The sequence below is a fragment of the Haliotis rufescens genome, unplaced genomic scaffold (assembly GCF_023055435.1).
Source record: "Haliotis rufescens isolate VD_foot unplaced genomic scaffold, xgHalRufe1.0.p SCAF_9, whole genome shotgun sequence".
Classification (NCBI taxonomy): domain Eukaryota; kingdom Metazoa; phylum Mollusca; class Gastropoda; order Lepetellida; family Haliotidae; genus Haliotis; species Haliotis rufescens.
This window is the reverse complement of record NW_025964383.1, coordinates 3,648,565-3,661,617: the sequence shown is the minus strand read 5'-3', so window position 1 is coordinate 3,661,617 and position 13,053 is coordinate 3,648,565. Positions and strand designations below refer to the sequence as shown.

At 38.2% G+C, this 13,053-nt stretch overlaps 1 protein-coding gene across 2 annotated transcripts in view; it reads left to right on the top strand.

Annotated features, from left to right (window-relative positions):
* LOC124124247 (dynein regulatory complex protein 9-like) overlaps positions 1 to 10,266 on the top strand; it is a 108,491-nt gene extending 98,225 nt beyond the window's left edge. For both annotated transcript variants that reach the window (XM_046487375.2, XM_046487377.2), the window contains one exon: positions 9,908 to 10,266. In XM_046487375.2, the coding sequence (XP_046343331.1) occupies positions 9,908 to 10,021 (114 nt within the window). In that variant the 3' untranslated portion in view covers positions 10,022 to 10,266. The remainder of the gene's footprint in view (positions 1 to 9,907) is intronic.
* Positions 10,267 to 13,053: the final 2,787 nt, after the last annotated feature.

The window sequence follows — 13,053 nt, the reverse complement described above, 5'->3', positions numbered from 1 at the left end:
GCCGTTTCGACAGGGTCCTAATTCCATTATCAGCCCACCCCTGCTTTGAGCATGTTACGGAGTAATGGTTTAAAGATCCTCTTCTTGATATAGGTACGATCATTTCCTCATCTTGTCTTAGCTATTTAATCCTGTGGTAGGCTCGATAAAAGAACTTCGCCAAAGCATAACATGGGATGCCAAACAGATAATATCTGCTTCATTAGTGCGTATGGACAACTTTGTTTTTATAACTAATTGACTGGAGACCACTTCTGAATTGGTTAAAAGTGGTGGTTGAATAGCTTTCCTAATTCAAAACCATGCAGTTGTCACAGTACAATGTCCTGTGGGAAAACACACAATCCGAAGACATATCGCTGTGTCCTAGTGGCGTAAAGGGGTTTTCAAGATCACTCTATAGCAGTGATTCACCCATAGAAAACATGAATAAATCTCCAGACCTGGATGTGTGACAGTCCCATGATTGAAGCATGTTAGCACCAGCTTCCTGTACATCTCTAGGGTACGAATACAGACTAAGGTAATCTGCTACCCTCTATCCAACCGTGGGTTAAATGCATAGAGTGAGATAGGATAGGTTTACAAATTTGTAAATTTTACAATGCATTCTATATTTATAATACTTATCCTATCTCACTCTATGCATTCCTCCTTCAAACTTTACGTTTGTTGCCTGTACAGACTCAATCAGTTGGAAGTTTTTAGCTCGTCATATGTCTTGGAAGCTATCAGTTTAGCAGACACCTTATCCGGACTGGATATTAGTGGCTACAGAATGGTCTCTTCACCCGGTTTTGCATTAAAAGCATTTGATAACATGTGTTTGGGAAACACTTGACCTGGACATGTTCCCAAGAACTCAATAACAGTTTTCAGTGTATATTAGCCGGTATTGATCCTCCAAGCTCTCTGAGTAAACACATTATCCAAAGTTATGGATGGAGATATTGCATCGCCTTTTCCTCTCATAAACAGAGTCATAAGGAAAATTGAAGGCCACTGGTGTTGCCAGCTAAATTTGAAAAAGTCACCCTGTTCTTAACAGACTGATGACATAATTTTTCATGGAAGATGTCAGAACTCCTCATACCTTCCTCAAGTGGACTTTATCTGCATTGATTTTTAAAACCATGTGGACTGTTTCCACAGCCATTCCTTCCTCAGTTATTTAAAGCCTTTCAGCAAGCCATGGCTAAAGTCTGCTACAGTATCGCAAATACATGCATTGGACTTGTTCGTGACACACGCAGAGGATTGGAGCTCTATCTCTATCAAATCTCTCCCAGAGTTTGTAGCCAAGATTCAGTAGGTGTTTCCGGGGACCCCCGAGACAAAGACATTAATCCATTACTGTTAAATAAGAATGTGGATCATCCTGATTGACTACTTAGGTTTTATCTGGCATCATCGAGACTGCCTAGAAGACACAGAAAAGGATTGTTTTGTTTCAGTGGTACAAGTGGTTTGGAACTGCCACTGGGAGACCCACAACAAGTTCACTCGTTATTTCAAGGGTGACATTCAACCAGTTGTAGACAGAGTATACCGGTACTTCCTGGGGGCCATGAATTTGGAAAGTTTGGGGAAGGGGGGAAGTTTGGATGGGGGAGGAGGAGTTTGCAAGGAATTTTGGAAGGTAAGCTGCCATTTCATTGTTATTGTCTACTGTGAGTATGGCACATTATGGGTTTAACAGCTGGAATTACATTTTAAGATATGGAGATGTCAGTACTGGAAGTGATGTAAACAGAACAGGGAAGGACAACATAAATACCCGAAATGACATCATCAAGACTGTAAGTTATGACAATAATACCGGAAGAGACATCAACAAAAACGGAAATGACAATGACAACCATGCCAGTAGTGACCGTTGAATGGATGTTTTTAGAACATTTGATGACGTCACAAGTGAGAATATCAGCAAATATATTGATAGTTCCTCTTGAGGTGATTCTCTTGTTTACTTGTTTGTTTGTTGTTTAACGCCGCAGCCAGCAATATTCCAGCTTTATGACGACAGTTGGTAAATAATCGAGTCTGGATAAGACAATCCAATGATTGACATCACAAGCATCGTTATCTACACACTTTGGATACGATGACATGCATTTATCAAGTCAGCAAACCAAGACCACCCGATCCCATGAGTTGGACAGCTGGATCTAACAGGTATCCATGATCAACCGTCCAAGGGGATTACTAGATGTCAGAACCCACTAATCACTCTGGTATATTCTGGAAATGATGTAATAGAGGTTTGGGTATTCACAAGAATTATCAAAACAAGAGTTATCATTGTGGATAATTCTGAGATTACATAAGAAGTACTCCCTCACATCACTCCAGTCATCTTCATTTAGTTAGCAGGTACTGGAAAGAAGGGAGATTTTCCCACCTAGCACATGTGTGAGAGTTGTGGGCAACTATGTGCAAATACAGGTCATGGATAGTTGACAGTGAAAAGGACTTCTGTTGAAAACCTGCAGATGTCCAGGATTATGACAATGGTGTAATAGAGGTTTGGTTCCAGGTATTTACAAGACTCACGTGTATTATTTTATATGACCCTCTGCTAGGCTCTCATCTCGTTCCCTGACCCCCCACCCCCCTATAATAAATTACCAGTCCCTTATGACCATTACAAGTGGGTCCACAACGGGCTCAAGAAATGCAGAATATGATTGGCTATTGGTAGAGATCGACTTGGTCAGTGGCTATGGCTTTAATACTTATTACAGCAGTGAACTGAATTTAGGGCACCCCTTTCTTATTTGAAATACAAAAAATATCAAGGCAATTTATGTCTTGTATTTTTCCAGTGGGCCTGCAATTTGTACCCTGTTCTTCTGTTGAAAATCTTCAGAGTATGATTACAGCCAAAATACAGGATTATGGCAATGAAAGAGGTAGTATTCTTAGAATTTTTCCACAAAGCGGTCTTAACGCTAAGCTGATTGTAACTCCCATACTTTAACATAGACTTACAACAGTCCTATAATAAAAATCATCAGTTCCTCATATTGATTTTCTAAAATAAATAATATATCTCTAACATCTCACAGAATATTTATCCATCAATAAACATGGCTGTCACACTGAAAAATGTTTATCCTTTGTGTAACTAGTCCTACATGTATCATTATGACAGATCAAAATACAGTGGATATGCTGTATGAATTTGAAAATTATATATCAAATTGTATATTAATATACTCATCCAATCTCTCACTATGCATTTTTTCCTTATCCTTTCAATCCTTGTGGGTAAATGTCCTAAAACAAAGTTTCCAGCTTCTAAAAACATTTCACCTAAACACAGTTCTGCAGTTCTGTTGGTGATTAGCTTTCTGTGTCTTAGATTGATGTTGGTCCTTAAAATGCCAATCCCTCAAATGTCGATCCCTCGATTTGTCGTTCCTTTTCAGTGGGGTGCAATCGATCTCGAGTCATTTTTTCTGTAGGTGCCAGGTTTGATACTAAAGGTGGCATTTGGAGAGAGACTCTGGTCTGTGATTGGACGGCCTCTTCGGCAAGTACAAGAAGCTAATGGTCGGGGAATGCTGGGAGGGTTGATAGCAGTAGTTGTCGCAACTGTAGTTGAGGTGCTGTCCATAGCCAGAACTGTGTGTATGTCTGTAGTCGTAGATTGTGCAAGCATAGGCATGGTTACAACTGCACTCGTGACAGTTGATGGCTTGGTTTTGGTGGGAACATCCAAATGTAAACAGCTTTCCAATACGTCTTCAATGGATCATGAAGTCAGGGTGACAACAGGGGGATGTTTGACAATCGTAGAGTGAACAGCTGGCTTTGTCACAGGCTTGGCTTTTTTAGATGATGAAGGACCATGTGCCAAGTCACAAATATAAACAACAGTAATTAATCAGCTGGTTCGGGATGGCAGACAGTCTCTGTACAATGGGAATTAACAATGGGGATTAGCATCTTATAAGTAATGGCAATAAAGATTCAAGATATACTAGTATACATTTTATGGCTTCAGGGTAATTAACCATTGTTCATTCAGGAAAGGATCGAAAGGATAAGGTAAAAAATGCATAGTGTGTGATAGGATAAGATTAAAAATGTTATTATATTGCTGTGTATTGTGATATGTGATGCAACCTCAACCTTTATATACAATGGGAGTCAAGATGACAGTGATTATAGGAATTTTCAAGGTCTTTTTCGTTGAATGGGGATTTATGGGATCAGTCAATGTGATTTGTATTTTGCATGGCTTATAAAAGACCATATAACACAGCTTTTTCATATAAAATCAAATTTTAAACCCTAATAACAGCAGGGAAATTAACACTTTTCAGTAAAAAGTACTGAAATTTACCAGTTTGCAAAAGTGCTTGACATTGTATTTACCGTCCTTTAAATGTGTCACAACATGATTCTGCATCCCTGAAATTGGGTTTCTGTGTAGTTATCATGTGTTAAAGTTGCCATCATAAGAATGATTTTTTATAACTGAAGTATCTCTAGAGCATTGTGGTGACCAGTATTAAACGAAAGTAGGCAGCATGCCTGCCCCGACTTTCAAATATGATAATGGGGAAATGTTTTTTTAACCAATGGGAGGACAGATATTAAGCACAGTGTTTAGCTGTACAAAAGGGAAAGTATCAAGTGACTAGTTTGCTGAACCTGTTTATCTTCAAAGGTACTTGAAGGTTGACCTTGAATATATGTATATGTTGAGGATGAACTTGACAAACTAGAAGCATACAGTAGACGTGACAATGTGATCTTTCACGGCATTCCAGAGGTTGAAAATGAAATGTCTTGAAAATCGAAAGATATTATTATCTCTCTCTTGAATGAACATGTGAAAACAAAGACGTGGCAAAAGTGTGATATCAACCGCGCACACAGACTTGGGACTAAACGTCAAGACTCTACTAGACCCAGACCTCTCATCGCGAAATTCCAGGAATCCATTGATAAAGTCTATACATTGAAAGCAAGACCATCATTTAAACAAGCAGGATTCAATATCGCAAGCGACCTGATGATGAGACAACGCAGACGACTCAAAGAACTGGAGGGAACTGGTGTCCGTGGCTATTACAAGCAGGGAAAACTCGTGACGGTTCCTGATACGCGTCCTTCCGTTGCCCATCAGGATGTCCCCACAACACCAGCAAGAAACAGACCTGTACGTCGTCTCCAACAACGCGGAGTGAGAACCCTAAGTGAGAGAGGTGACAGATAGAATGGGGGCCAAGGCCAAATTTCAGAAGGATCAAATAGCAACTACACTTGTGATTGTACGGACGCTTCTGTGAATCCATGCAGTGACGACGATGCAGTATTATCTTTGTTCCGCATATTATTGTGAAATGTAAACGGTCTTTATAGCAAGTACTCTGATGAGGATTTCCTATCATATCTACGGACCTTTGATATATTCTGTCTCACTGAAACTTTTGTTGTCGATAGAATACCTGAACTTTGGATTGCAGGGTATAGCTTATTTTATTCAAGTGCAATTAGTTTATCCAGTTCCGGACGTTCTTGTGGCGGGGTATGTGTCGGTATAAAACATGAACTACTAAGACTATGTGATCCAATAGCTGTTAATGTTGACAACTTGTTATGTTTTAGACTCTCACAAAGTATACTGGACAGCACATGTGATATTTTATTGATTTCATTTGTGCTTACATACCACCTGAAGCGTCAACATACTACTGACAAAAGGACTCTGTTTGTGCTCTTGATCTGTTAGAGTCTGTTCTTATAGATCATGCATCAGATATTGCTAATTGTCATGTCCTTCTGTGTGGTGACCTCAATTCCCAATGTGGAAACAAAAATAACTTCAGTGACTATGATTCAGATAGTATTAATAATAGAGGTGATCCCTTTCCAGAGGAAAGTGTCCCTATTTTCACGAATCTCGTTACTTGGATAATCTTAAGAACTGTCTTAATCTGACTGAATTAATAGAACTTCTACATGTTGATATAGATAGGTCTTTGTCTAGCTTCGTAGACTATTTACTGAATTCCGCCAGCTGCATGAAGAAAGCCTTATGCTCTAAGAATGGCTACATGATTAACAGACGTTATAGCATTGAATATATGCAGGCAAAACGCGCTACGAGGCGAGCGCTACGGAAATTTAGGAGTAACAAGTCTGCTGATAACAGAAAGAGTTACTGTTCCTTAAGAAATCGATATAAGTATGAAATCAGGTTATATAAGAATAAGATACGACACAATAGAATTGGACAGCTATGTAATGCAATGGGTAATGCTAAGAAATTTTGGAAAGAGGTTCGATCCATTAACATGAGAAACATCCCTGCATTTCGAAAGCAGAATGGGCAATTCATTTTAAAGAAGTATTTTCAACAAACGACATATTTGATCATATGCTTTTTGATGACATATATGGTCCTATAAATGAAGATGATTTCTTTTCTGAAATAGATTGAGAAATCCTTGAATCTGATATTCAATGTCATGAGATACTGACAGCAATTCAGTCACTTAAAAAACGTAAATCCCCGGGATTGGATAATATTCTTGCTGAAATGCTGCAATCATCAAGGGAGATAATTTTGCCCTATCTTACAGAATTGTTCAATATGTTTTTTCGTTCAGGCGTATTTCCAAGTTCGTGGTTGAAGGGCATTGTTATACCTATTCATAAGAAAGGAGATGCTAGCAATGCAGATAATTATAGAGGTATAACATTACAAAAGACTAATGTTATGGGCCAATATGAGGGATAGAATTCCAGTACAGTGATCGCTCGCTATTGCGCTACCAATGGGGTCCAAATAATTGGTGGGCGTTATAGACGATGAGCCGTTTAACCGAAACCGAGGCGGGGGAGCGCGCTCGGCAAATCTCAAATCATCAATAGGCCTATGTGTTTATCTCACGTCACGTCAAAATAGTATATATTTTTATGGACCTAGATCTACCTGTAATATCATTCATTTATTAAATCTGTCATATTTCACAATGTCTGAAATACGTATTCCATTCTAATTTATCATTTTTTATCAATAAATTAAAAAATTATTCACTATTTCCCGCGATGTTATTGAAAATAAAATTCTCGGACACACATTTCGACAACGGGTCCGCATCGAACATGTCAAAGAGCAAAATATAGACTATTTTAAGCAAATCTTTAAATATATTATACAAAGTGATAAATAAAATCAACAAAAATATATCTAAAAGTAATCAAACTTACATCTAAGTTATTATTTCCATCGTTTTGTGCGATCGCGTGTAATGTAAGTCAAATGACATCTCGGCTTTCGTCGCCTTGAATTCTCGGCTCGGACACAACGTTTAATGCAAAAATATATGCATGAAAAATCTTTGTCACAGCTCGTAACCTAGCACGATACATTCGCGAAGTTCCATATTTTTAATATATATCGTGATTTCCTGCTTAAAACGTTCAGAATAACACGATTTAACAAAAAATCTTTCGCTAACTTCTGAAATTTATCAAACACGAGCTTTGTATCAAAGCTTGATTGGCTGCCTGAGGTCACGTGCTCAAAATTGACCAATCACGAAACTTGTAGCAGATTTCGGCAAGAAAGCGTCATTAGAAACAAATTTTAATCCAATGAAATCGCTTGTTATAACTACGGGGAAAAAACAGGCGATGTTACGAAAGCGCGATTACGAAATGAATGACCGCCGTGTTGTGACAGCAACTACATTTGTGTGACAGTTTAGCCTTAAATTGGATTGCCCACTAATTAAGAATATAAACTTCACTTGTGGTTCTCTTTTATTGCATGCATGCGCTTCTAAGATCAAAGGATGTATAGTGTGAAAAGTTAACTAGTTGAACAATCGTATTTCCGGGACTTGCCGCGGATATTTTCAAACAGATTATTAGAACTCCATTCAGCGATAAACCGTTGATTATGCAATGAGAAGCGTTATGTGCAAATAAACAACGAACAACAATACAATCATGTCTGTGTAAAACTCTCAGTATTAAAAGTGTACATAAATTTTGGGAGCCATGCGTTACCGCGCGTAATAACCGAAGTAGCGCTTTATCGAAGAGCGCAATAGCGAGCGATCACTGTATATCAGGTCGGGTTTAGAAAACACTATTCGACTACAGATCATATCTTTACATTAAATGCAATTATAGAAAATATTTGATGAAACTAGGGAGAAAACTCTATGTAGCTTTTGTTGATTTCCGGAAGGCTTTTGATTCTGTGAATCGTCATAAACTGTGGGTGTGCCTTAGAAGAGCTGGATTACAGGGCAAAATGTACCTGATTCTTAAAAGTATGTACTCTAATGTCAGGGCGTGTGTGCGCTGTAAAGGTGATTTCACTGACTTATTTGATTGTTCGCTTGGCTTGAAACAAGGATGCGTCAGTCTCAGGTCTTCAGAACCAATTAAACATTTTGACTGATTACACTGATGATTGGAAGTTAACTGTAAACTTAAAATAAGACAAACATAGTTGTTTTTAGAAGAGGTGGCCCATTTAGCTTCTGTCGAAAAATGGTTATATAAGGGTTCGAGAGTTAAAGTTGTTAGTAAGTATAAATACCTAGGTGTTCTGTTTACCAACACTTTAAGTATGGGTAATCTTGTTCAGGATTTTTCTGTAAGGGGTAAAAAAGCCATGGTCATGTTATTGTCAACTCTGTCTTAACTCCAGCCTTTATCCCCAAGTATATTCTTTAAATTGTTTGACACACAGATACAACCAATACTTTTGTATGGCTCTGAATTATGGGGTTTTAAACATTTTAATACAATCGAAAAAGTACATCTTCTTGCTTGTAAAATTTTTTTAAGGATTGGTGTCAACTCCCCTAATAATATTGTTTACGGAGAGTTTGGTAGATATCCTTTGTACGATAATTCATATATTCGTTGTATCAGATATTGGCTAAAAATACTTACTATGCACAAACAGTGACTGCCAAGGAAAGCTTACAATATGTTATACAACTATGATAATCTGGGTTACAACACTTGGGCATCAAATATTCGGGGACTTTTGTTCTCAAATGGCTTTGGCTATGCTTGGATTTATCAAGGAGTTGGTAACACCAGTATGTTTGTAAATATGTTTAAAGAAAGAATTGTAAATACCTTTTATCAAACATGGATGTCTAATTTAAATGCAAGTAGCAGATATGATGTGTATAGATCATTCCAATCCTTACTGGAGCCTGAAAAATATTTAAGTGTTCTTTGTAATTTAAATCTACGTTCAACATTCACGCGTTTTCGTATGGGACTGAGTGATATTAGAGTAAATACCGGAAGAAGACAATACGTTAAAATCTATGAGTTTGTGTCCATTATGTGATATGGGTGTTGAGGACGAAATTCATGTACTTTTTATCTGTGAGTTTTACCAAGATATCCGAAAACATTTTATACCCGCTAAATACCTTAACAGCAATGTACCACATCCCTTGTGTCACTTATGTCTAATCAATCTTCTGATGTAATCTACAGCCTAGCTCAATTTCTCCATCAAGCACTCAATATTCGTCAAGAACTTGTAAATACAAATGTCTCCTAGAATGCACATATGTTGAAAGTATGTATACATTGTACCGGTATGTGTTTGTATATAGGCCGGAGGCCTTTCATACAATAAACTTCTTGTCTTGTCTTGTATGAACCATGAACAGCTATACTTACTTCATGGCAGAAACTTTCAACTTGGAATGTATCTATATAATGAGTGCCTTGGTACAAGTTGTGTTTTTGATAAGTGATTTTGTTTAGCATTTAGCATCACCACAGCTATACCATGGCAGATAACATGGGAACAGAATTTAAATGCTTTCAGGCATGCATGGAAGAATTAATGTGTTTGTGAGGATGAGATGATAACACTGAACAAATTTTGTGTTTGCAGTTGCAAGCCTGGTGGCGGGGCATAATGGTGCGAAAAGGATTCGGGCCTTACAGTAAGAAGAAGAAGAAGGGCAAGAAGGGCAAGAAGGGCAAGAAGGGCAAGAAGAAGAAGTAGAGTAATATGGTGTTTTCATGAGAAGAGCAGTGTCCAAATTAAAGACACATGTATATATGTGTACTGAATAGGAAACAGTATGTGTTCATTAATGCAAATTGGTTAAACTGTATTTACAATAGTTCAAATTCAAGATATGATTTATGATCATAAATATCAATAAAGTTAATTCTGTTGATTGGTTTTGTTTATTCAGTGTAGTGAAGCCGATGGCTGCATAAATAAAAATAGATCATACCCTTCCATTATTGGTCTTTTTTTTTTAGTGAGTGAGAGAATTGGATTTAGCACCATCCAAAGTGTTGCATTTCTTAGACATATACCACTCAAGTGAAACCCATGTATTAATTTTAAAACTTATTCTATTTCACACTGTGCATTTCTTCTATCTTCTTCCATCATATGCTTGAACCATGTTTCCAGCTTCTAAAACAAAAAACACTTCACCTGAACAAACCCAGCATCCCTATCGTTACTAACAAATAACTGGATCAATTATATGCACCCGTTCATACTCCCGTGCATGATCATGTCTGTATCTCTGCCAACTTGTTTTCTTTCTAATCACCACGGTGTCTGGTTGTGTCGTTGACTTTAGACAATACGTTTGGGATGATTGGGGGTGCTGATTCTGAGAATCGCAACATACTGCATTGGTAAAAAGGGGAAAGGTTATGTCCGGTGTGTACACGGTGCCGACGCACATGCTCTACTTTGGACCCCCATACATTGTGTTGTGACTGTCATGGACAGTGTACCTTGACTTCCCAGTGAGCTGAGCTTCTTAACTTGCCAGACTCTGCTTTTCAGCTTTACCCCTCCATAAGGAAGGATGGTGGACTGTAGGTCCAAACCTAAGTCTGCTAAGAAGTCTACTGTCACGTCTCATCCTCTTGACGCTTCCGACTCCCAGGTGCCTGTTTTATCTGTTGCCGATGATGCAGCATCTGACAGTTATTTGACTGACGATGTCTTCACTCAGCCTGCCCACGCCTATGCCTCCAGTCCTTTCAATCTCATTAAAATCAGATCTTAGTTCTCGCTACGGCTAAACAAAGATCTGAGGACATCCCATTACGAGTCACGTCAGACCGACCTTGCGCGAACTTTGACCGACCAATGGAATGACCAATCAGGAGGCAGCTTTCTTGTGCTTTACAGCACTAATTTCAAATGGCGACTACACTTCGAAACATATTTTTACAAATTTGAAACCTGATGGCTAATAGATGGTCCAGATTTATTGATTCAGTCGTTAAACCCGTAACTATCGTTCGGAATACCCCGTGTTAAAGTTTTCGAGGTTGCATGATTAGAAATCACATTCCTACTGTCACTTTCATAATCTGGTAAGGGACGCTCTGATTTGTCGGATGAAAGGTCGTTCAGACGTGAGCCCTGATGGGATGTCTTCAGATCTTTGTTTAGCGGTTGCAAGAACTAAGGTCTGACTTTAATGAGATTGCCAGTCCTTTCAGACATCTGGAACCTTAGTAGTGGGGCTTTTAAGGCTAAAATTGTCCACTTTGGGTTAAAAGCACCAAACTTGGCACACTTATACATTGAACCATTCCGAACATTTTTGGATATGGATCCACCTCAGCAGAGCCCCCTGGTGGAAGAAAATCCAAGATGGCTGCCAACATGGCTGAACATTCAAATGATATCAATATATACTCAATATATCATACTTATCTGATCCATTTATACATATATCCATACTAATACATGCGGAATGAATTGCAGCAGAGCTGTACATAATTCAAATATAGTTTGCAGCACCCCCTGGTGGTAGAAAATCCAAGATGGCTGCCAGCATGGCTGAAATCTCTTATGATATCAATCTATACTCAATATATCATAGTTATCTGGCCAATTTATACAAATTAGCATTGTAATGTATTTAGCAGTATTCACATTAACCCTGTTTATAATTCAAACCTAGTATGCAGCACCCCCTGGTAGTGATGAAAGTCCAAGGTGGCCGCCGACATGGTTGCAATCTCTAATGACTCTAATCTTTACTAATTATATCATAATTGTCTGGTCAATTCATACAATTTATCACAGTGTCTTTTTCAGGATCAATTGCAACAATGCTTTATATAATTCAAATCTGGTATGCAGCGCCACCTGGTGATGACGAACATCCAAGATGGCCTCCAATACATTTTAGTTTTCAGAAATTGTCTATTTCTACAGCAGATATGGATATCATTTGATATCTTTGGACTAAGGACAAGTTGATAAGTTTTGATATGATGAAACATTTTTAAATGACATTGTATCAATTAATATGTATTGCGTATAATCTATTCTCGGCATATTATTTTATAAATGGTCTTCTGAGAAATGTTCTATCTAGTTTATATTAGATCACCCCAAAACCACTCATCTGGGGAAGGAATCATATCTTAAAAACAGGAATGTATGTGTAAGTATTACTGACATTATTGCCATGAACCTATGACATCAACTAGGACCAGGAATATCGGTTCGATGTATGTGTTTATGGTTCTATAATTCAGTTACAGTGAACACTCTCCTTCAAAGTATCACATAGCACTGTACTCAAGAACGGCAGTGTAAAGTTTACAAAGGTTTGCAAGATTTCTTACAGGTGTAGTGTTAGTTTATAACACTTCTTTGTGCCTGACCAAGTGTTGTCCACTTGGAATATCTATATATTACTGCATGTCCTCTCCCAACCCCTGACTCAAGCACCTGTCCCCATACATGCATTGGTGCTGTCTTAGAGCTGCCTCTTTGGGTTGGAATGTCAATTGTCTGAGGTCTTCATGAACAGAGATTTTGCCTTTCTTGATCTTGCAAATAAACCAGTGAGAACGACAAACCACTCAAGAATCTGCATTGTGTTGTCAGAGATATCTGCTGATGATGGGAAAGCATGAAATACTTGACATGTATCCCAAGCATATGGACCGGTGAAGGCATGAAATAGTGACAATGTCTTTGAATTCCGTGGGCCTCTAGAATGAGTGAGTGAGTGAGTGAGTGAGTTGGGTTTAACA